At 56.9% G+C, this 22,282-nt stretch overlaps 1 protein-coding gene across 1 annotated transcript in view; it reads right to left on the minus strand.

The window, feature by feature from the left end:
* Window positions 1-3,473: 3,473 nt before the first annotated feature.
* Window positions 3,474-22,282, minus strand: part of GALNT14 (polypeptide N-acetylgalactosaminyltransferase 14) — an 81,185-nt gene continuing 62,376 nt past the window's right edge. Inside the window, exons 10-15 of the mRNA XM_021712577.1 lie at window positions 16,975-17,101; window positions 14,898-14,990; window positions 8,932-9,015; window positions 8,345-8,489; window positions 5,955-6,074; window positions 3,474-4,003 (exon numbers count right to left, since the gene is read on the minus strand). Coding sequence (XP_021568252.1) covers window positions 3,845-4,003; window positions 5,955-6,074; window positions 8,345-8,489; window positions 8,932-9,015; window positions 14,898-14,990; window positions 16,975-17,101 — 728 coding nt within the window. The 3' untranslated portion in view covers window positions 3,474-3,844. The remainder of the gene's footprint in view (window positions 4,004-5,954; window positions 6,075-8,344; window positions 8,490-8,931; window positions 9,016-14,897; window positions 14,991-16,974; window positions 17,102-22,282) is intronic.

The following is a 22,282-nucleotide window of genomic DNA, read 5'->3' on the forward strand; positions in this document are numbered from 1 at the left end:
TCAACACTCACCATGGAAACCACCATGGAGAAGTCAATACTCATGCAGTGGAAACCACCCACAGAGAAGTCAACACTCATGCCATGGAAACCACCATGGAGAAGTCAACACTCACACTGTGGAAACCACCATGGAGAAATCAACACTCACATGGTGGAAACCACCCATGGAAAAGTCAACACCCATGCCATAGAAACCACTTAGGGAGAACTCAGCATTCACACTGTAGAAACCACTCATGGAGAAGTCTACATGCTGTGGAAGCCACCCATGGAGAAGACAACGCCCATGCTGTGAAAACCATCCACAGAGAAGTCAACATTCATGCTGTGGAAATTACCCACAGAGAAGTCAACACTCATGCCATGGAAGCCACCCACGGAGAAGTCAAACACTCACACCATGGAAACCACCCACAGAGTATTCTACATGCTGTGGAAACCACCCATAGAGAAGTCAACACTTATGCTGTGAAAACCATCCATGGAGAAGCCAACATTCATGCTGTGAAAACCACTCACGGAGAAGTCAACACTCACACCATGGAAACCACCCATGGAGAAGGTAACACCCATACTATGAAAACCATCCACAGAGAAGTCAACACTCACGCCATGGAAACCGCCCATGGAGAAGCCAACACTCATGCTGTGGAAACCACTCACAGAGAAGTCAACACGCAGCTCTCTTTGGGATCAGTGAGACCCAGTAGGATCCCAGCAGAGGCCAATGTAAACCTTTCCCTAGGCACGCCTCCACAACCGGGGTTCCTGGGAGGCTGAGAGGGACAAATTCCCAGTGAAGATGAGTTCACAGGGAGAAATCACAAAGCACATCAGGAAGGGAACGGCCATGAGGGCAATCTGAGTTCCAGCGTGTCTCCAGGCCCACCTCCATGCGGCACCTGGGCTGACTATGTTCTCCATCTTGCCCCATCCACTCAAGGCCTCCAAGTCTAATCCAGGTGGCAGGGAGGGCTGGAGCCCCACCTCTCTTTCTCCTGCAAACATGAAAATGGAAGGGATTTTATACAAGACATACGTATAAATCCCCTTTCATTTAACATGCACGTCACACCGATAAAATACACTCATCATGTTTACGCCCATGCCCTCCAGCCAGAAGTAGTCCTGTGGTAGGGTTTCTGCCACACCTGTTCCCTCCTCACCTGGCAGTGCGACAAGACTGCCCCGGTTGCTGACTCTCCAAGCAGGGTTTGGGGTCTGAGTCTCGTGGGCCCTTAAGATCCTCCGTGTATCTTTGTTCCCATTGGCTGATACAACTTTTACCTTCACTCACCCTACTGGTGACCTTCTGAGTGCACTATTCAGGTGCCTAAAGTGGCACTCAAACTCACGCTCTGAGTTGGCCAAGGACGGCATCCACCAATCCCCGCAGCCAGGTGGAGCTCGGCCACACTTCCCCATGCTGCAGATGTGCAGGTCGGGTGCCTGGGCCTGAGGATGCACGGTCCCACCTGTTACCACCAGCTGGTGGAGGTGTGGGATTGCCATGATGCTTAGTCCTAAGCCCATTACCCCTGTGCTGGCTGCATCCCTACCAGGCCAGTGGGCGGAGAGCATTTGGCCAACTTTACCCACTGTGGGGATTCCTGACTGCCCCATTAGAACCCTCACCCTGGTTTCCACCCAGGAGGCCCTAAGACATGCACCTTGCACTTCCGGGAGTGTTACCATGTCTCTGTGAGCAGAGGCCCTGTCCACTCCTACGAGGAGACTCTTCACACTCACCCAAAGGTCCTTTGCTGTGAGAGGGAGTTCAGGGGACAGCTGAGCCCTGTTGAAAAGCTGCTATTCCTGTTCCCGTGCCCTGAGTGGCTGGGAGAGATTGGAGACCACCAGTACTCTGTGACTTTACAGGGGCCCTGACATGGAAGTACGTTCACTTCATCTATCTTGGGCAAGAAATTGTTTTCAATTATCCCTTCAGGAGAAGATCTAGGGGGGTGGCTGAAGTACCTCACCAGGGCTGGGGACAAAGGAAAGCTTGGGGCGCCTCCGTGCCACCAGGGAACGCAAGACAGGCACACGCAATGACAGGACGCAGATGAGCAGGACGGGGGCTCTCCTGGATGCATCCAGGACGGGGCCTGCTTCACTAGGCAGGGGAAGGCGGTAGATGGGCGTGCCCGTCCTCGCGCTTCCTGTGAGGCTGCGGGGGGTGCGGGGGTGGGGTAGGGAGGTGTCCTGCACACAGAGCTCAGGGTCTCTCCATGGCCCCCCTTCCTGTCCCTGTGGGGAACAAAAAGGGCTCCCGTGAGAGAGCCAAGCCTGCATGACAGAAGACCACGGAGGTTGGCAGAAACAATCCCAGCCGAGAAGGGCTTCCGGGCACACAGCAGCTGTCTGCCCTCTGAGGGTGCTGCCATCATGGTCAGGATATTACAATGATGAGATCAAGCTAATTCCTATCTCTGAAGGGCTTTCTGGGTGGAGGGGAAGAGGGTGTCTGTGGGGAATATGATAGTTGCTCCTGTGCTTGTTGGATTCTAAAATAACCCACGGTCCCTGGCTCCTGGCATAAACTCTGGGGCGAGCCTTTCCTTCCCTCTCTTGCATGGAGCAACACCCAGGAGCATGTCACAGGTGACAGAGGTAGCTTGAGGGATGAGGTGACGAAGAGCTACCACTCCTGCCTCTTGGCTCGCTCACCTGCATGACTCAAGCTGGAAAGGCTTGCATGGTACGGCCGGAGGGCAGCCTGAAGCCAACAGCCCTCGAGGAATCAAGGCCAGTCAGCTCCCACCAGGTGAGCTCGGCACAGACCCTGTGCCTGGGTAGCCTTGAGTTGACCACAGCCCCAGTCAACACTGTGACGGTGGTCTCGTAAGATGCCCCCAAAGCAGAGAACCCCACTACACTATGCCCAGAGTCGCAACCCGCAGAAACGGCGAGGTCAAGGGTGCGTGTTGCAGTAGGCTGCGAAGTGGAGGGGTGACTTGTTATGCAGAAATGGATGAAGAAGACAGGTGCCAGAGAGCATGTGGTGGGCTGACCTGGGCAGAGAGGGGTAGGTGTACTGTGGCAACACTCTGGATTGGTTCTTCTCTTAAACCCTAGTTAATAAGGATGGACAACACCGCAGCCAATGCCCAGCCCCCATAGGGGACATGGAGACCGTCTAGGGCAGCGTCTCTAACCGGGATCTCCACGGGGATCTGGAACCCCCAAATCAGACAATTTCCCTGAATGAGGCAGACGGGCACCATCAGTAAAGTCCTGGGTCTGCTTCTGCTCCCATCGCCGCCACCCGCCCCACCGCCCGTGTAACAGGAAATGGGCCCAGGAAGTCATATGTCTGTTTTAGACTCCATAGCTGGCAGGCCACAGCCCGAGAGAAGGCACAGATCTCCCCTCCCTGTCTCCTGTGTCCACACTGCCAGACAACCCATGCCCTCACGTCCCCCTTCCCTGGTCAGCTAAGCTCCAAGCCAGCACGAGAAGAGGCAGTGGCAATGTCCGAGGTTCTCTTTATTTGTTTTGAAAACAGCCTCCATTTTCCACCTCTCCATCGAATCCGGCCTGGTGACGAGGAGGGCCTTCCTCTGCGGCCTCCAGAGAGCACCTCTTTTGTAAGAAAGGGAATGCGCTTCCCAACGGGTCCACCTCTCCAGAGGCCAGTCGGGGATGGCGACCAGGACTGCGATGGAAGGGCGCTGAGGACACATGGGACTCGGCTCTGAGCCCCACTGGCTGCCACGTCTTCCTCTATCCTCCCTGAGATGGCCTCCTCTCCAGAGGCTCTGCTTCCACCTCTCAGGCCGGGTGTCTGTTCCGGTCCAGTGAAGCACCACCCCGCGGCCAGGCCAGGCCGGGCAGGGCCCTCAAGAGCTCACCATGTCCCAGTGCTGGCTCATGAGGGAGGACTCACACGGGTTGACCACGACCTCCTTGCCATGCTCGGTGCCGTCACCGAACATGTCAGTGTCCAGGCAGAGGTGGGATGCCAGGTGCTCGAAGCGAGAGCCAGTCTTGGTCCATCGCTGGAAAGACAAGAGGACAGAAGGTGAGCAGTGTGTGTGACCCTGGCCGGTCCCCTTGACCGCTTCAGGGTTCCAGTGTCCCAGGCCACTGAGACTCAATTTCACAGTCTCGCCGGGCACTAACATGGCCACTAATTGCTCTGCCAGGTGTTCTTGTTTTTTAAAATAATTGGATGAAGAAAAGTTAAAAGGAAATCAATATGTTTACCAGGAAAACTCATTAGAAGACAATAACTTTCCAAGCAATAGGCTGGAACACGGGGCGGGGTGAGTTAGTTACAGGGGCCACTGCAGAAATGGCCGCAAGCAGTCTTCCCACACCACCCAGCATGACGACGAGGGAGGGGCTGGATGTGTCTTGGGGATGCACCCTGAGTGGGCACAGAGTTCCGCACTGCAGAGACCGTGGCATCAGCCCTGTGTCCTGGTGTCACCGACGCCATTTCACAGGGGAGGAGACAGAGGGTCAGAGAGCCCAGCAACTCCCACAGGCCATACAGGCTGTCACACAGGCATCTGACTCTTGGGCTCTCTGATGCCCACACACGGGGGCAGGAAGCAGAGTACAGATCGACCCTTGCTGCTAGAAGGACCAGGCATTTGGACCATTCGTTAGGCTATAAACGCTGGTGGGCACGCCGAGCCTGCGACTCTGAAGGCAAAGGGGCGGGTCTTGCAGGACCCGGGTGGGGGCAGGGCACCGACAGGACAGGAGGAGGTGAGTGCAATGTTGTGGCTGGCCAAGGTCCATGGGCTTGCACGGGTCAGCAGGGTTCACGCTGCCGCTGTGGCTGGCAGCATGAAGGCATCGAGGCAGCAGTCCCCCTCCCTCTCCTGACCACAAGGGCTTCTGATATCATTTGTATTTTTGTCCCCCCAGTCTCATGTTGAAGTGTGGTCCCCAGGGTTGGAGGGGGGACTAGTGGGAGGTGACTGGAGAGTGGGTACGGGTCCCTCACGGATGGCTTGGTGCCTTTCTCAGGCGATGAATGAGTTCTTGCTCTGTTATTTCTCACAAGAACTGACTGTATGAGGGGGGGTCCCAAAAGACGGGAATTAATTTTTGGAGGGTGGGCCCCTTGTAGTACAGGCTCCCCCAGCTAGGTAAGTGTTCTAGGAGCCCGGTGGCGTCCGTGGACCAGCTAGCATTGTGAGAGGCTACGTGGTGGAAGAAACGCCCTGAGTTGTGGCAGACAGGTGACTGATTCTCCCACCATGACAACGCACTTGTCCACACCGCACTGAGGGTTCAGCAGTTTTTGACCTAAAACAGTACGACCTCATGCCCCACCCCATTCACCTGATGTCAACCTGAGCAACTTTTTTTTTGTTTCCCTGGGTGAAAAAATTCCCCAAAGGGAAACATTTTGCCGATGAGGAAGAGGTGAAACAAAAGACAGCAGAAGCACTAAAAGGCCAAATTGATGAGTTCAAAAACCATTTTGAGCAGTTGTATCTCCACAGGTGTATTGCATCAAATGGAGAGTACTTTGAGGGTGAAGTGTAAACCCATAAGAATAAATACACAGATTTTTATAAATAAATTCCATATTTTGGGGGTCCCTCCTCATATGGAATGGGGAGACCGGAGGAAAGCCCAGTGCTTCCTCCTTCTCTCTCTTCCCCCACCCTCACCTTGTGACACGTCTGCCCCCTCTTCCCTCTGCCACGATTGGAGCTTCCTGAGGCCTCACCAGAAGACCCACAGATGACCCATGAATGCCACACAGAACCGTGAGCCAATAAACCTCTTCCTTTATAAATTACCAGCCTCGGGTGTTCCTTTACAGAAACGCGAAACAGACGCCTACACCTCTTTCTTCTATAAACCTCTTTCTTATCCACCCCTCCTCTTCTAAGTTTCTCTCTTTTCCCATAGGCGAGACTTAGACCCACACAGGCAGTCAGTGACGGCGGGTGGCCACACCCCAGGGACCTCCGGCCCACTCACCTGTCTGTCATCTTCATTCTTGCAAAGGACAAGAACCACCGGAGCTCCAGGAAACAGGGTGACCACGGACAGGCACAGTTCCTCCTGAAGAATCTGCTGAGTATAGGTGAAGGCCCACACCTGAGGGGAGAGGCCGGGTGGTTTGCTCAGAACCTAGAAAGCCACCATTTGTGGGCTGCGACCGTGCCCATGTGTGATGATAGATACAGGCTGGCCAGCAGGGCTGGGGTTCCAGCAGGCATCAACACCGTCACCTTGGAAAATGCCACTGAAGGACCAAAGGTGTGGAGGTCACAGCCTCCGGAAGTCTCCATCCCAGGTCCCATAAAGGGGACAAGGCATGGGTCACACAGGTGGCCTTGGGCAGGTGCTGAACGATGCTGGACTTTGGGTGGGAGGTTGAAAACCTCCGCTGAGCTGCGTGGTCTGTGATTGCTGTTTGGAGAGAATGTCTCCAGGGGAGTCTGGTCCCCACAACTGACATTTCAAGCGGCCACCTGGCAGGTCACACCCCCTCCCACAGCCATGTTTAGACTGTCCCTTCTTTGAAAGAGAGTCCAAGTCAGTATCCTGAGCACATGACAGTGATGACAAGAAGCAGGTCAAGAGACAGGGAACACGAGGGGGAGAAGAAAGTCATGGGGAACCAAACGCTGGGAGAGGTGCTCGGGCCCCCGCAGGCCAGCAGGATGGGTCCCCTGGCCCCGTGTTCCTGCAGGGAGAGAGCCAGGGATGGGATGGATGGACAGGCGGTGCTCTAAGGGATGGGGGAAGGGCATTCTGTGCGACTTATCACAGGGGCTGCTGTCAACATTTTCCCTCCAAAGTGCTGGAGATCAGAGTGCCCATGGCTCACCAAGCCACAAGCTGTGCCCCCCGCACCCCTGCATCCTTCCGTCGGGGGCAGGAGATGCTGGCAGAGCAGCTGTTCAATGGGGACCCAGAGGAGAGGTTTTGTCCCAGGCTGCAACAGGGGGTTGACATCTGCCCCTGCCTCCAGCATGGGCAAAGAAGAAAATTCTCGAATTGGACCCCTGGGTGGTGGCACAGGACCCTGTGAAGGCTGCATCTGTTTCTGCCACAGCCCTGAAACCGACGGGCAGCCATAGTCAAGTCACCGAACTTGACTGACCAGACAGGGCTCTACCAGTGGAAGGCTCTCAGGACCTGGCTGCAGGCTTGGCTCCCAGTGACTGTGCCACCAGCCCTGCCAGCCCAGCACATATTTGCTGCAGCAAGGATACCACCCACGACCAACTCATTAAGCTCCTGCTTTTTTTTTTTTTTTGAGTTGGAGTCTCTCTCTTGTCGCCCAGGCTGGAGTGCAGGGGCCTGCTCATGGCTACCGCAGCCTCGACCTGCTGGGCTCAGGGAATCCTTGCACCTCAGCCTTCTAAGTAGCTGGAACCACAGAAGCACACCACCACTCCCAGCTAAATTCTTTGATTTACTGTAGAGACAAGGTCTCATCATATTACCCAGGCTGGTCTCAAACCCCTGGGCTCAGGCAATCTTCTCGCCTCCACCTCCAAAAGTGCTGGGATGACAGGCATGAGACACTGAGCCCAGCCTGATTTTTTTTCTTTTTTTTTTGAGTCGGAGTCTCACTCTGTCACCCAGGCTGGGGTACAATGGCATGCTCATGGCCACTGCAGCCTCGATCTGCTGGGCTTAGGTGATCCTTGCACCTCAACCTTCTAAGTATTGTAGAGATGAGGTCTCGCCACATTACCCAGGCTGGTCTCGAACCCCTGGGCTCAGGCAAACCTTCCGCCTCCACCTCCCAAAGTGTTGGGATGGCAGGCATGAGCCACTGTGTCCAGTCTGAGCTCCTGCTAATTTTTGGTTGTTTTTTTTTGAGTTGGAATCTCACTATGTCGCCCAGGCTGGAGGGCAGTGGTACACTCCTGGTCACCACAGCCTCGACCTGCTGGGCTCAGGTGTTCCTTCCGCCTCAGCCTTCCAAGTAGCTGGAGTTATAGGCACAAACTAACACACCCGGCTTATTTTTTTGTTTATTGTAGAGTTGAGGTCTCACCAAATTGCCCAGGCTGGTCTTGAACCCCTGAGCTCAGGCAATCCTCTAGTCTCCGCCTTCCGAAGTGCTGGGATGACAGGCATGAGCCACCTCCCCAAGCCTGAGCTCCTGCTAATTTAAGGGGCAATTTCCTACTGGCCTGATGCTCATTAAGCCATCTGTAGGGTAATGCCATGTACGAATCCGAAGTCAACCCAGGGTCAGAGTGAGGGCTCCCCCTTCCTAGCTCTCCTGCTGACCTTGAAATAAACAGGAAGCTGGTGCCACGCCAGAGCAGGCCACGGGGGCTGAGTAATGCAACCTCCTTCCCCTCTGTGGCCCATATCCCTGTCTCCCCAGCCAGTTCCTTTACCTGGGACTTGGCTTCCTCGCCTGTGACCTTGACACAGGGGCTCAACTTCAGGGCTGGGGGCTCCTGGCTGCTCCGCCTTTGCGACTCCAAGCACTTCTGCCTCTGCCGGATGCTGCCCTTCTGGATGGAGGAGTCCTTGGGGACGCTGGGGAAGCCACAGGGAGAGAGGGGGAGCGCTGCCCTCTGGACTAGCCAGCCACACGAGCAAGTGGAGGGGGGCAGCATTCTGGGAATGGCAGGGCTGTCTTGCCCTGGAGGAGGGAGGAAGCCACAAGGACTGGGACAGCAAGGCTAGATTCAGAAGCCACCAAGGGAGAGGGATGCCAGGGGCGAGTGGGCATCGTGAGTCCACCCTCTCAGGGCACAAGGCTCAAAGCAGGCGGATGAGAAGTGCTTCTACCAGCTGACCTCAACTCCTCATGCTGCTGATTCAACATAATTCCCCTCCTGGCTTCAGGGATAAGGAGAGCCAGGGACTTCCAGCCCTCCATGTTCCCAGAGCCCTTGTCCAGCTGGCCACTGCCTGTCTTTCCTCCGGCCCATGCTTCACCCTGCAGCTGGCAAGGGCTCGGCAGGTGGGGACATACCTGAGCTCCGGGTAGACGTTCTGTAGGTACCACTCAAAGCTCTGGCAGCGCAGACGCTTCCTGAGTTCCACGCGGCTCTCGATGCTGGGGCGATAGGGCAGGGTCAGACGCAAGGACAAAGCACAGCTGTGAATGGCTGGCCGGGGGGCACAGAGCAAACCATCCCACGAGCCATGCCTGCGTCTCTCCAGAGGGGCCAGACATGATCAGCTTCTACAGCTGTGGATGGAGCCGCAGAAACACCTGGCGAGAGCTCACATGGCGAGCCGTGATACTGAGGATGCTGCTGTTACTTGAAAGTGGAATGTGGGGGTGTCTTGACCCTCCATGCAAAAAGAGGCAGCGAGCACACTCAACATGCTGTGGCTACCTCGCCGTGGGTCCCAGATCTACTTAGCTGCCATCATTCTTTGGATTCTACCATTGAGACACCACACCCCACTGCCACAGCCTCAAACAGCCCTCTTCTCTCTTCTGCAGTGGGTTCTGGGCCTGGCCATGCATGTGTCCATCACGTGGTCACATGTCAGGCTCTGTACCCAGCATGGGGTGGACCGAAAGCTTTTGAGTAGTGGGGAAAGGAAAATGACACCAGCCATCACAGCCTGTGGAACACAAGGCAGGCATACAGGGCCATGGGAGTACCTCGGGGGAACCCTTGGGTGTCAGGCAAGGTGGTCACAGGGTGCTGGCATCTGGGACACTCTGGGGACGCTTGGGTGTTGGGTCCATGTCAGGCAAGGTGGCCATGGGGGTGCTGGCTTCTGGGACACTCTGGGGACGCTTGGGTGTTGGGTCCATGTCAGGCAAGGTGGCCATGGGGGTGCTGGCTTCTAGAATACCCCCGAGGGACCCTTGTGTGTTGGGCCTATGTTGGTCAAGGTGGTCACAGGGCTGCTGGCATCTGGGACACCCTGGAGAGACCCTTGGGTATTGGGCAAGGTGGTCACAAGGATGCCGGCATCTGGCACAGACACCTAAGGGGGACCCTTGCTTATCAGGTCTGTGTTGGTCAAGGTGTTGGTCAGATGCTGACATCTAGGAGGAAGATTGGATGGTCTCTAGACAAACCAGAGGCAGCTGGGGTAGGACCAAGTCTTGGGGAGAGCAAGGGGGTCATATGTGTGAAGAAGGGGAAGGAGTTCTGTAGGCGAGACCACTGCAAGACTTTAGGATAGGCATGCGGGCAGGGGTGGAAGGAGGAGCGGACGGGATGGAGCCATATCAGACTGCTAAGGGCCCTGGACTATATCTGAAGGGCCCTGGGATGCGTCCAACGGGCTCTGAGTAGAGGGTGATGCGGTGAAGCTCAGGCTCTGAGAGCATCTCCCAGTTGGGCTGAGTGGTCTGGGGAGGCAGCAAGGGCATCAGGAGCTGGCCGCAAGTCACCTGGGAAAGAGGGTTGGGACGGGAAGTGGCAGGGCCTGTTCCCACATGCCTCTCCACCCACAGCACCCACCAAACTCCAGTCACACCCTGTCTTTCCTGGGCAACCATGTAGCCTTGGCCAACTCCCCGTCCAGCCGGGACAGCACCAGGATGTCTTATACAGCACCAGCCACCTTCCTCACCTGGAGCCCCTGCTCCATCTGCTTTCTGGTTTGTCTGGAGAAAACTCACTCTTCCTTCCAGATGCTAGCATCCTTGTAACCACCTTGCCCACCATGGACCTAACATGCAAGGGTCCCCTGGAGTTTTCTGTCCCAGATGCCAGCATTCCTATGACCGCCTTGCCCGCCATGGATCCAGCATGCAAGTGTCCCTCTGAGGACAAATAAGAGTCCTCCAAGGTGTTCCAGATGCCAGCATCCCTGTGACCACCTTGTCCACCACAGACCTGCCAAGTAACGGTCCCCCTCAGGTGTCTGTGCCAGATGCCGGCATCCTTGTGACCACCTTGCCCGCTATGAATCCAACATGCAACAGTCCCCCTGAGGTGTACCAGATGCCAGCATCTCTATAACCTCCTTGCCCACCATAGACCTAGCAAGCAAGGGTCACCCTGAGATGTGACCACCTTGCCCACCATGGACCTGGCAAGCAAGGGTTCTTCCAAGGTGTTCCAGATGCCAGCATCCCCGTGACCACCTTGCCCACCATGGACCTGGAAAGCAAGGGTCTCCAAGAGGTGTCTGTTCCAGATGTCAGCATCCCCATGACCACCTTGCTCGCCATGGATCCAGCATGCAAGGGTCCCCTCGAGGTGTTCCAGATTTTAGCATCCCTGTGACCACCTTGCCCACCATGGACCCAGCAACAAGGGTCACCCCAAGGTGTCTGTCCCAGATGCCAGCATCCTCGTGACAACCTTGCCCACCATGGACCTGTCAGGCAAGGGTCCCCCCAAGGTGTTCCAGATGCCAGCATCTCCTGTGACCATCTCGTCCATCATGGACCCAGCAACCAAGGGTCTCCTGAAGGTGTCTGTACCAGATGCCAGCATCCCCATGACTACCTTACCCGCCATGGGTCAAGCATGTAAGGGTCCCTCTGAAGTGTTCCAGATGCCAGCATCCCTGTGACCACTTTGTTCACCATGGTCCCGGCAAGCAAGGGTCCCCAGAAGGTGTCTGACCTAGATGCTAGCATCCCCGTGACCACCTTTCCCTCTATGAGCCCAACATGCAATGGTCCCCCTGAGGTATTCCCACTCTGTGCCCACAGGCTGTACCTGCTTGTTCTGTTGCCCTTTTCTAGTGCTTGAAAGCCCTCTGACCCACCCCACGTGGGGTGCAGTGTCTGACACACAACAGCGGCTCAAAGACTCCAAGTGCCACAGGCACAGAAAGGAGGTCGGGTCTTTCAATGCTGATGTGGGGGTCTAGCGAAGACCTGGGAGCACAGCGTGTGAGGAGGCAGAGACCCCAGACTCAGTGGTGGCTTGCACGGGGAGGAGCGGCAGACAAGGGGACACCCAGACTTCTGACTTGGGAGCAGGGTGCAGGGAAGGCCATTGGTGGTGCTGGGGACCTGGGACGAGGAGCAAGTTTAGGAGTCAACTTCGTGAGATCAGTGGAGTTGCCCAGGGGACACCCAAGTGGAGGTGTCCAGTGGGTACTTGGATACCCGGGACTAGAGCTCACAGGACAGGTCCAGGTTAGGAACAGAAACACCAGTATCAGCAGCATAGATGCGGTGGTGAGCGCCAGGAAGGACACGTGCCAGAGGTAAGCCGGGGGGACAGACCCTCCAGTAAGACCATCGCATGGGGGTGAAGAAAGGGAGTCTGCATGTGGTACTGAGAAGCAGACCCTAGTGCAGCAGGAAGCCACTGGGGCAGAGCTCTGAAGGCCTAGGACCAGAGGCCACTGGAGGGGGCAGGGGAGACTCAGGCCGATGGACCCGTGTGGGAGGACGGGGCCCGGTGCAAGGGAGTTGCAGGGGCCTGGGGGAACCTCTGCACGGGTGCTGGAGACCGTGAGGCTGACGGCTGAGCATGAAGTTGGGCTCTGGGCGAGCAGAGAGCTGGGTGCGGGCGAGGACTGGTGTTGGTGGAGGGAGGGCTGCGGTCGTTTTTCCTCCTCCTTCCCCTTTTTAAAATGATGTAAGACACTGAATGTGGTTTTGTTGCTGTTGTTTGTTTGTGTGTCTGTTTTGAGACAGTCTCACTCTGTTGGCCAGGCTGGAGTAATCATAGCTCACTGCAGGTTCCAACTCCTGGACTCAAAAGGATCCTCCCTCCTCAGCCTCCCAGGTAGCTGAGACTACAGGCATGTGCCACCACACCTGGCTAATAATTATTATTATTATCATTATTATTGTAGAGTTGGGGTCTTTCTATGTTGTTCAGGTTGGTCTCAAGCTCCCAACCTCAAGTGACCCACCCACGTCAGCCACTGCGCCCCACCCTGAATAAATTGAAATGCCAATGGGGATGATGGAAGGGGGTGGTGTGACACCCCAGAGAGAGTGGAGGCACCCAGAGGCCAAGAGCCCCAGGAGGGTGGTTCCCGCACCTGTCTCCACCTGGGGGTCACACCCCAGAGCAATGAGAGCCACCCTCAGAGGAGGGGCCAGGGCTGTAGAAGGTCTGAGCCATCCAGGGGACTTTGATGTGCAGACGAGTTTGGGAATCTTGCCCTAGAACCTGCTCCTCGAATTGAGGTCTTCCCAGCGGCAGCCTGGTATCACCTGGGAGCTTATTAGGAAGACAGACCTCCAGAATCCAAATGCACATTTCAACAAGCTCCCCGGGACACATGTGTGCACGTGGGTGTTGGAGAGACCCTGCGTCAGGAGGCAGAGGAGGCGGCCCAGAAGGACGACTGGAGATGCTGATTTAGGAACGAATCAGGGGTGAGCGGTGGGTCCAGAGGACATGCACGGGGCTGGGTGCCACTGCAGGGGCACACCCCGTCCTCTGAGGCCAGTGACAGAGAGGGAGGCGCAGACAGCGAAGTGAAGGGGTAGGTTTGTCCTGGGAAGTCGAGGGCGCCTCTTTCATCCGTAAAACGGAGAGTGCCATCTGCCGGGAGTGAGAGTTGGGGCTGGGATCAGGGGTCAGGGAGAGCTGAGAAGGTTTGGTGAAGATGGAGGGAGAGGGTTAACCAGGAGGGCAGCAGGCCAGGGGGCAGGCTGCGGGCCTCGCTGAGGGGTGGTATGGGTGCGACTAGCAGCCCCAACTGACCGTGGGCAAGATGGATAGGGCACCAAGCCAGGTTCCTCCCGGAATGAGAAGACTTGGGGAGGCATTGCCAAACAATAAAATGAAGACCTCCTGACCAAGCCCCAAAGGGAACAGGAGGGGCGCGGACCTGGCCCAGGGGCCAGGAGTTCTGGTGGAGCCCGGGAACCAGCCCCGTGGGAGGTTTGGAGTGAGAAGGGGGAATAGCGTGGAGTCATGTGTTCAGGGGTGCAGTTGTTGGGGTGGGTACTGATTTTATCCTCCTGCTCAGCTGGGCTCGGCCTCTGAAGTGTAGGCCACACAAAGCCCACCTGCCGGGCAGCCAGCCTGTGACACATGCATCAGTGTGGCAGAAAGCCGACAGCCGAGACACATGAGAAGACTTGGGGAGGCATTGCCAAACAATAAAATGAAGACCTCCTGACCAAGCCCCCAAGGGAACAGGAGGGGCGCGGACCTGGCCCAGGGGCCAGGAGTTCTGGTGGAGCCCGGGAACCAGCCCCGTGGGAGGTTTGGAGTGAGAAGTGGGGGAATAGCGTGGAGTCATGTGTTCAGGGGTGCAGTTGTTGGGGTGGGTACTGATCTTATCCTCCTGCTCAGCTGGGCTCGGCCTCTGAAGTGTAGGCCACACAAAGCCCACCTGCCGGGCAGCCAGTCTGTGACTCACGCAACAGTGTGGCAGAAAGCCGACAGCTGAGACACATGATAACACAGGGAAGCCGCTGCTTTTCTCTACCCCAGTCGGCTCTGGGTGGGGAACGCAAGGTCACACAGTGTTGGAATCAGACAGGTGGATTTCAGTCTCCATCGGCCTCTGGCTTGGGCTGACCTAGGGCAGATAGCTTCACCTGCAGAAGCCTCAGTCTCCGCATCTGTCACACGGAGCCGTCATGCCCGTGTCTCAGAGCGTGGGAGGATGAAGGAGAGGCCCCATGTGACGGCACCAGCTCTTGATAAAGGCCCCTTCCTTGTCCCCTCCTCTCGTGACGCTGGGCCCTCCAGACAGGAAGTGTAGGCTGGTGACAGAGAACCAGGAGGGAAGAACCAGACCTGCGGGACTGAGGCTGCCTCGTCCCCTTCTGGTCTTTCGGCAGGGGGCTGAAACGATCGGCCTGCTCTCAAGGCTCGGTTTGGCTCCCCACCTGGGCTGCCTTCCAGGTTGCCAGACTCTCATTCCACCAGAGAGGCCAAAGGCCCTGCACACCCAGACCTGGGCAGGAGCTCTGAGGGACAGGAGTGAGGAGCGGGTGCCTGGGCCCTGTGGATGCTCAGAGGCTGGAGAGGCCGGCCCAGCTGGGGCTCCTCCCCGTCTCTGGCCTCTTCCACCCAAGGGGACACTTACTTCCCAAACGGCCTCTCCAGGGCGAAGGGCCGGGCCGCATAGTAGTATTGTTTGTACTCATCCATCCAGACCTCGGCTGTCCGCTTGGTGTTTCTGGGAAGAGAGTGACAAGCAGTGTCTGCCAGGGCCATCAGGGAGGGCCTGTGGGTCCCAGTTAAGACATACACGTGGGGGCTGAGTGGGCAGCGACATCTGGTGGGGCCACCACGGTGGGTCCGAGACTTCACTGCCCCCCGGGGTGCAGACCCCTGTTTCTAATGGGGCCTTTCTTCCAAGACCCAGGCTCTGCCTCCCTTCCTCAAAACGCCTGGAGCCAGGCATGCTTTGGATTTCGGAGTTGTTTGCATTTTGGAATATCGACATATACCCTAATGAGACATCTTGGGGATGGACCCGTATCTGAACGAGAAACTCATTCATATTTCATAGACATCTATGCACAGAGCCCGAAGGCCCTCTCACTTTCCCTGGGGACATGGAGTAAACTGTGTTGTGACCTTGTATTTTCACCGTGACCCACATGTGAGGCCAGGTAGGGACAGTCACTTCGGCGCTCCACATGGTTTCAATCTGGGAGCATTTCAGATTGGGATTCTCAGTCTGTAGTAACAAAAAGCCCTGCCCTGCTCGGTGCAGACAGAACAATCATGCCAGGAGCGGAACTTCTGTGGCTCTCAGGGAGGCCAGGTGCGTGGACGTGGGTCTCACTACAGAGGGCCTGGGCTGCTCCTCCAGGCACAGGCCATGTCTCAAAGCAGAGGTGTTCCCCAGAGCAGTGCGAGCCCATCCAGCTGGGATCTGCGACCACCCCATGTACACGGCTTGCCCCTGGCCACTGAGGCAGCTCCTTGTACCCCAGCCCTGCCATGGGCCGAGCCATCACACATGGAGGCTGCCCAGCAGACGTCTGGGCCACAGTCCTCTAAAAACGGAGTGACCCATGGGCGGCAGGCAGGACGCCCCTGGCCAGGGCCCTGTCCCTAAGCCAGTGACTGGAGCCCAGGCTCTGCCCCTCATGCCCAGACTGCCCCTCCCCATGGCCCCACGGCCCCCACATGGCCCCAGACTCTCCTGGCTCACCTCTCAGTATACCCCAAGAGCCACAGCAGGCCTGACCTTGGCCCCCCACTGTGCCTGCCTGCCCAATTCCTCTTCATCTTCCCCTCGCCTCCATGTTATCAAAAGGCATGGCTAATTTCCTGCTGCTTCAACCCTTGCTTCTCCGGGATGGCTGTGTGGCATGTGCCTGGTCATTTGTGTGGAAACCCGAAGCAGAAGAACACGGAGGGGTCGATGACACCCTCCAAACATGGAACCCCCAAAGGGGTATGTGATTCTCCACCCCCATGTACCAGGTGACAGACTGAAAGAATGAGGGGACCAGGTGAGGGAGCGATGCTATCAGATGCCAGGAGACAGAGGCCGGGACAGGGAGGGAGAGAGGGGGAAAGATAGAGAAAGGAAAACACTGGGAAAACTCTGAAAGGAGAAAGCATCCAAAGAGGGGACACCAAGGAGGCAGGAGGGTCGGTGAAGGGGGGGCGAGGCAGGCCACAGACACCTCTGGGTCTGAGTCCCCAGGAGGACGTGCCACCCCCCAGGGAGGAAGTGAGAACACATGGCAGGAGTCCCGGTCTCAGGCCCTGCTCCAGCCTGGCCCCTGGGTGCCAGGACGCCCCATGAGACCCCTGAGCTGTATCTGCTTGTGCTTCCACCTGTCATCCCCCAAGGACCTCTCCCCAGGGGCCCAGCCTAGAGGTGGGGATGGCAGAGCTTCCGGACCTCAGGGGCAAAAGGGCCGCCCCCCCCACACACAACCCCCAACATCCAGAGCCAGGCCCTGCAGGAGGGCACTGGCCAGTGCCCCTGAAGCTGAGGCCACAGGCGGAGCCGTGTCCAGCCTCAGAGAGGCAGTAGGAAGCCTCTGACCTCAATGCTGGATGTGGCCTGACCTCCTGTGCCCAGGCAGGGTCCGGGGAACATGATGGGAAACCCGAACACCACCCGTGGAGCACTGGGGGCGGTGGCCACTCCTCACAGCACCCACTGCCCACCTGCCAGGCCCCCGGGTGCTCACCTGATATAGGTGTTGGCGTTTCCATCAGGGAAAACATAGGGGTGCTTCTTCCGGAAGACGTGCCCCACACGGCTGCAGGGCACAATCTCCAGGCTGCCTCCGCACATCCACACCCGGAAGGAGATTTCTGCAAGACAGGAGGCCCCTCCTGTTACCCTCTGTCGCTGCTCTCCAGCTCAAGCCCTGTGCCAGGCCCAGGGACAAGCTCCACTGCCAGTCTGTGCATTCCGTGAGTGGGAAGCCTCAGTTTTCCCACCCGTAAACGGGGATTGTCCTAACACTTCGGAGGGTAGGATGCATTCACAGAGGCGCAGCCCGACATGCCAGCCCCTGAAACACATGTGGCTGGCATGGGGCAGGGCTCTGGAGGGCTGTCTTAGCCTGAAAGGAGGACCTTGGGGTACCGAGAGTTGCTGTTGAGCACGCAGAAGATTTGGCTGAGGAAGACGGTCAGACACACTCCCTGTGACCCAGGAGAGTGTCAGTCAGGGCCCCGATGACTGTCATGAGGAGACTTGGCACAGCCTAGCAGATGTCACAGCAAGGACACCACTGAGGGCCGAGTCCCCAGAAGGCATATGGACAAGATGTCCATGGATGATGCCACCGAGGGCCGAGCTCCATAAGGCACCTGGACAGGTGTCCGTGAACGCTCCTTCCACACAGAATGCCCTGGGTGAGAGCCACCTGATCGAAGCTGAGGAGGAGGAAGTCAGAGCAGGTCACTGAGCTAAAAGCAGCTGTAGAAAATGCTGGAAGCTTCCTAGCCGGTGCTGGGGTGTCTCTGGGTTCATACTGACACCTCTTTCTTCCTGGTGGGTTGCTGCTATGGGCCCTCCGGGAGGTGCACGGGGTGGACTTGGCAGAGGCAGCTTATAACAATGTCCTCCCTAAGACGGCACGGCAGCAGGCTTGATGTGTGCTGCCCTGAGAAAGAAGTAGAGTGCGCCAAGGGGGAGGAGGGTGCCTTATCCCCTGCCATGGCTAGAACTGCCAGGGCACAGTGGCAGAAAGAGGCAGAATGATGGATTGGCAGTGTTGTTACTGCTTTTACTTTCTCGATAGACAATGCACCCCTAACTGATGGTACTCAGGGCTGGCTGCATTCCAAGTCCCATGGGGTATGTCCCCCGTGTACAAGGCTGCTCCCAATCTGTGGAAATTCCTGGCCAACCAGAACTCCCGCCACCAAGCCCAAGGGTGCAGAAGACAGGCTGGTTCATGGGAGGTCCTTGCCTGGTGGCCATCCCGGCAAGGGGCAGAGTGTCCAGGGAACAAGGGGGTCCTCTCTCCCACCCACCATCCCTCCTCCTTCCTGCTCTCGGTCTCCCCCTGGTCCACCTCTCCAAGCAGGTGCTCGGGTGCGAATTCTCCATCTGGATTCTCACCTGCTCCCACTTACCTGTCCTCGGCCATCCTCGCCTGCTTGTCATTTCTGCCTCCCCCACGTCTTCTGAAAGGCCCCTGGGCACAGCAAGCTTTTCTTCACCCCTGCCCCATGCCACCCCCTTCTCCACCCCTACCCCTCTTCCCACGGCTGCCCATTACAGCAAAGCCTGGATTTCTCACGAGTCGGGCAGTGTGGATGCCAGGAGGAAGAAAAAACTTCTTACTTCTCATACTCCTGAATGAAAACATCATGGGGGGGGGCGGGCGGGGGAGAAACAGGAGCAGTGCATGAGCACAGGAGTTTGAGATCAGCCTGGGCAACACAGAGAGACCCCATTGCCACAAAAATTTAAACATGAGTCCAGCATGGTGGTGCATCTGTAGCCCCAGCTACTTGGGAGGCTGAGACACAAGGATCACTTGAGCCCAGGAGTTCAAGGCTATAGAGAGCTATGACAGAGTCACTGCACTCCAGCCTGGGTGACAGAGCAAGACCCCATCTTAAAACAAGAAAAAGAAATAGGAATTACTGAGCTCTGGGGTCCGCAGGCCCAAATCAGTGGGAATCTACAAGTGGTGTCCCTGGGACATCTCCCTAAACTCGCTGAGGCCTGACTTCCCTCGTGTCACACAGATCACAGAAACACTCGCAGGACTGCTGTGGGCATCACCTGAAGTCGCCTTCTGAGAGTTGCTGGGCACACTCCCAGTGTGATGGGAAGATTGGAGCAGTTACGAAGAGACACTTGCCGGGCAGATCTTGCCCAAGCCTTTACACGGGCATCCCTTGCCCACCTGTGTCCTACCTTCTCAGACAGTCAACAGCTGCTCTGCCCATCTTCTGCCGCCCTGCAGGAAGCACCCGAAACCTGCGGGCTTTGCACTTGAGATTTGGACTCTCCGACAGCCCGTGGCACAGAGTGCACTAGTTCTGGCCAGGGACACCATGTGAGGGGTGTCCCCAGCCGGGTGTCTGCGTGAGTAAGCACGTAAGCAAGGACGAGCCCGCGTCCTTGCAGGTGCCCACGCCTCCACCCTGCGGCGGGCTTCACTCTGAGTCTTGGGACGGCTCCCTTCACGTGCCTGTGCTCCAGCCTCCTCCTCTCCAAAGAGCGAAAACGGGGCCGCCTCCGTTTCCAAATAGGAAAGCCCGCCATCCCTGGATGCCGGAGACGGAGTCCTTGCCTACAAGATGCGGCCGCACACGGCGCCAGCTTCTGCCGAGACATGAGTGTGTTTCCGCGAAGGGCTCTCCCTCTCCGTGTACTCAGATGAGACATATGTCCTTCTGCCTCCGCCCTCTGGCTCCTTCCCTCCCTGCCTCTCTTTGCTGGCCCATGGATTCCCTCTGCTTGTCCAGCCCCTCCCCTTCACCGCTGTCGCACACAGGCCGCCATCCTCGACAGCGGCCCCGCCTGGCTCTGGTCCCTCTCCCCTCCCTTCTGGTCTCCCACTTCCTTCTCCTGCACCCCCTGAGGTTCTGCCTTCTGACATCTTCTGACACCTCACCTGCTTCTGGGGCTCATTGGACACTGAGGCCTCGCCTCAACCCCACCAGCCCTGACTGGGCTGCGGCACCAACCTCTTGGGGTGACTGAGGCCTCCATCGATGTGTGGGGACACTATCACAGGTGTCCCTGGACGCCTGCGTCTTCCCGTGCCCCTGGAGCCACTCTTCCTCCTTCTCGTTTTCCTGTCTGTGACTTTAGTGCAAAAGTCAAGTATCGCAATTCTGCAAACAAGCGCCATGGGGGGAAGGCACCTTGCCTGCTTCTGGGCCAGGCTTGTCGGGTACTCCTGAGGTGGTGGCCAACTGGTCCCCCTCACAGCCCTGCTTGGGGGTTCTGGATGTCATTTCTTAAAACGCAGAAGTGGCTCTGATGGAACAAGGGACAACTGAGTAGCTGGAACCAGAACCTGTCTCCCCAGCTCCGAAATTTGAGGTCTTGCCCTGACACCCCCACCTCAGTCCTGAGCCTTCACTGGTCAATGTGGCTGGGGACCCAAAGACACTGACTTCACAGCACTCACAAACTAACAATGATGACACATCTACAACTCTGCCACAGCCCTATCCTACCAACCTACTCGTCCAGTCCTGAAGAACGTCTGTCTTCGGTCCCCCAACCCTGAGGTCTGAGATGAGTCAAGGGTGTGTCTACTCTAGGGTCCAGCTCGTGGGCCTGAAATGGCTGCAGGATGTGCCTGATGTGTGAGCTGTGCCCCTGTGGGGTCAAGAAGTGGGTTGAGGGACCAGGTAGCATCTTCAGACCAGCAGATGGCATCTAGGTCCTATGGGGTGGGATTGTTAACACCCGGGACACAGGGCTGTCCTCCTGCTCTTACGGATACAAAGACTTTGGGATGAGGCTGTACACCCTCTCGGGACCGCAAGCCAGGCCTGGTGGTTCACAGGCACTGCCAAGCCTTGGGGAAAGTCCTGTCACCCTGTGGCCATGCAGGGGGCTTGTCCAAGGGCTATTGGAAGAGCCATAGGAGGAGGTTGGAGGCAGTGGACCCTCCACGTGCAGCCTTGGCCTCTGCTCTCCGAGGCTTGTCACTTCCTGATTGGGGTTGGGGGGAGCAGGAAGATCTTGGGGAGGGTGTGTGTTGGGGTGTCCAACTGAGTCAGCACCCACATAATCCCCTAGTGACAAATGCAGTCTCATGCAGAACCTGGCCCACTTTGAACTCTAGGCAGGGAGATGTGTGACGGTCTCACTCCATTGGGTATCCTGGGCTCACTTTCTTCCAGCATCGGGTTCATACCTGAGAACAACTCATCCTCCACCCTCATCCCCCTCTTCCCTCCATCTCCTCCTCAGCCTTTGTGTTCTCAAGTCCTCGGGCCCTAACCCTCACTAGACCGGCTTCACCTGGCTCCCCATGAAAGGGGACAGGAATTCAGGCAGACGGGGCAGCGGTCTCCCCAGGAAGCAAACCCCAGAGATTCACATGCCCCTGCCCGCCCACACTGGCCAGGGCTCTAATTCCAGTGTGTAGCTGCTTTCCAAACAGGAACGGGACCCCCCTTACACGTGGGCAGAGTGATTTACACAGAGCCACATGCAACGCATACATATACGTCTACGGTGAACACTGTGACGTCGCCCGTTCTACCTTTGGCCGACTGTAAACCACTGAGGACAAAGGGAGTGGAGAGGATGGTGGCCGGCAGAGACAGACACTCCCCAACCACCATCACTTGTAGGCCCACACATCTACATGTGTGCTGGGGACCTTGCTTTCTGGTTATCTCACATTCCCAGGCTCTGCTCTGTTATCATGCTTTTAAATAAAATTTGTTTGGTTTTTACAGAGATGGAGTCTCACTACGTTGCCCTGCCAGGTTTTGAACTCCTAGTGAAAGGACAGAGCCCAACATGGAATTTCTCTGGCCTCCTTGAGCTCATACACAACAGCAACCCTTTTCCAGAACCCTGGGTGAGTCCCAGGACATTGAGATTAACATCTCCCAAGAATCTGTCTCTCGGTTGTCGGTTCTGCCTTTCTCATCTGTGTGGCTGACTCGTGTATCCATCACTCATTAGAGAAATGAGAAACAGACCCCATCACTGTGACATCAGCACCTGTGAGTGCCTGCCTGCCCCCTATTAAAACTAGAAGTTGAAAAAAGCTGCTAGTCTCAAGCATGGGCCACCAGGCTTCCTTTAAGCTCTGGCCCCCTCCCCAATCTTGGAGAGGTACATCCATGCTCTCTCTCTCTAATCTGTTTCCTAAATAAACAGACTTTTCTAATCCAATTTCTGTGCAATTCTTTGCATACCCACAGCACTGGCCCACTGACCAAACACCTAGCCGCAAGCCTCAGCCTCCCAAAGTGCTGGGATTACAGGCAGGAGCTACTGCAACCAGCTTTGTTATTATTCTCGCATGAACTCATGAACTTGGGCAGAGA

The sequence above is a fragment of the Carlito syrichta genome, unplaced genomic scaffold (assembly GCF_000164805.1).
Source record: "Carlito syrichta isolate Samal-C Ts95f unplaced genomic scaffold, Tarsius_syrichta-2.0.1 Scaffold303375, whole genome shotgun sequence".
Lineage (NCBI taxonomy): Eukaryota > Metazoa > Chordata > Mammalia > Primates > Tarsiidae > Carlito > Carlito syrichta.